A 1,279-nucleotide genomic window follows, 5' to 3' on the forward strand; every position below is an offset into this window, starting at 1 on the left:
TGTTAAGTACATACTTAAGTATGTTAAGTACATACTTAAGTATGTTAGGCGAGGGGCAAATCACTCTTAGGTATTACTTTTACATAAATGGTATTACTTGGTATTACTTTCCGTACAAATCAAAAGTAATACCAGGTGTATTACTTCTATTGATCAGTATTACTTGGTATTACTTGGATATTACTTTTTTTCGGTATTACTTTTTTCATAGAAATATCAAAAGTAATACCAGAGGTATTACTAGAAATAACTGAGGTATTACTTTTCTATTTGGTATTACTTTTGAGTGATTTCCCCCTTGATGTTAGGTACATACTTAAGTATGTACCCAACATACTTAAGCTTAAATACGAGGCTTAAGTACGTATGTTAACAAGTGTGCTAAGTAAGTACTTAAGGGAGTTTAAGTACGTCTCAAGTCACGTAATTAAACTCAAGTATGCTAAATACGTACTTAAGGGTAATTAAATTCTACGAACGAACGAACAAACGAACATGTTCGTAGATTCTACGAACGAACGAACGAACGAACGAACGAACGAACATGTTCGTAAATTCTACGAACGAACGAACGAACAAACGAACATGTTCGCATACGAACGAACGAACGAGCGCTCGTTGACCGCTCTGCCCAGGGGACCCCACATCGACGAATGTGAATCTGTATTCGGCATCACATGCCGCCATTAGGATAACGCTATGGTAGCGCTGAAAAAAATCGCATTGAAACCGATTTTCATGTTCAGAAAATTTGCAAAGTTTCTACTAGATATACCTTGTAGTTAAAGTACAACGAGCCAGCGTTTGCTGGGCATCGTATGCGCACATGTTTTCCGTCTACCGCTCCAACACAATTGGGCATATTCCATTTTTCGTAAAATTTGCTAGACACGTCTAACCAATTTTCCTTTGTGAAAATCATAAATTCAGTAGCGGCCAATTCTTCATAAATTATTTGACATGTCTCGCGCAATATAACAGTGCTCGCAGCTTGGCTGATGCTATAGGTACTGGCTAGGTATCTTTCACAACGTGGCCCACCTGCCAAATATCTAAAATTTAATGAATAAAATTTCGAAAAGGGAAATGTCAATGCATGTGTAGATTTGACGTAATACATACTCTAACGTATACGACAAACGTTCTCTCGGAGTGATTGCATCAGGTCGTGTCATTCGTTTCGGTTGTAGACGGTGTTTCAATTTTTGGTACAGTTCCTCAAATTGGGACTGAGCTGACAGCTGTCAAAGTATCAACATTGTTTTTTCATTGCTCTGCA

The 1,279-nt window shown here is 37.8% G+C and overlaps 1 protein-coding gene across 1 annotated transcript in view; it reads right to left on the bottom strand.

The window, feature by feature from the left end:
- Positions 1-1,244, bottom strand: part of LOC129572381 (uncharacterized) — a gene marked incomplete at its 5' end in the record, with an annotated part of 2,298 nt that extends 1,054 nt beyond the window's left edge. The window contains 3 exons of the mRNA XM_055452327.1: positions 624-708; positions 776-1,052; positions 1,123-1,244. Of these exons, the coding sequence (XP_055308302.1) occupies positions 624-708; positions 776-1,052; positions 1,123-1,244 (484 nt within the window). The remainder of the gene's footprint in view (positions 1-623; positions 709-775; positions 1,053-1,122) is intronic.
- Between the last annotated feature and the right edge of the window lie 35 nt (positions 1,245-1,279).

The sequence above is a fragment of the Sitodiplosis mosellana genome, unplaced genomic scaffold (genome assembly GCF_009176505.1).
Source record: "Sitodiplosis mosellana isolate CC-2019 unplaced genomic scaffold, AAFC_SMos_1.0 Smas_scaffold_4855, whole genome shotgun sequence".
In the NCBI taxonomy this organism is placed as follows: domain Eukaryota; kingdom Metazoa; phylum Arthropoda; class Insecta; order Diptera; family Cecidomyiidae; genus Sitodiplosis; species Sitodiplosis mosellana.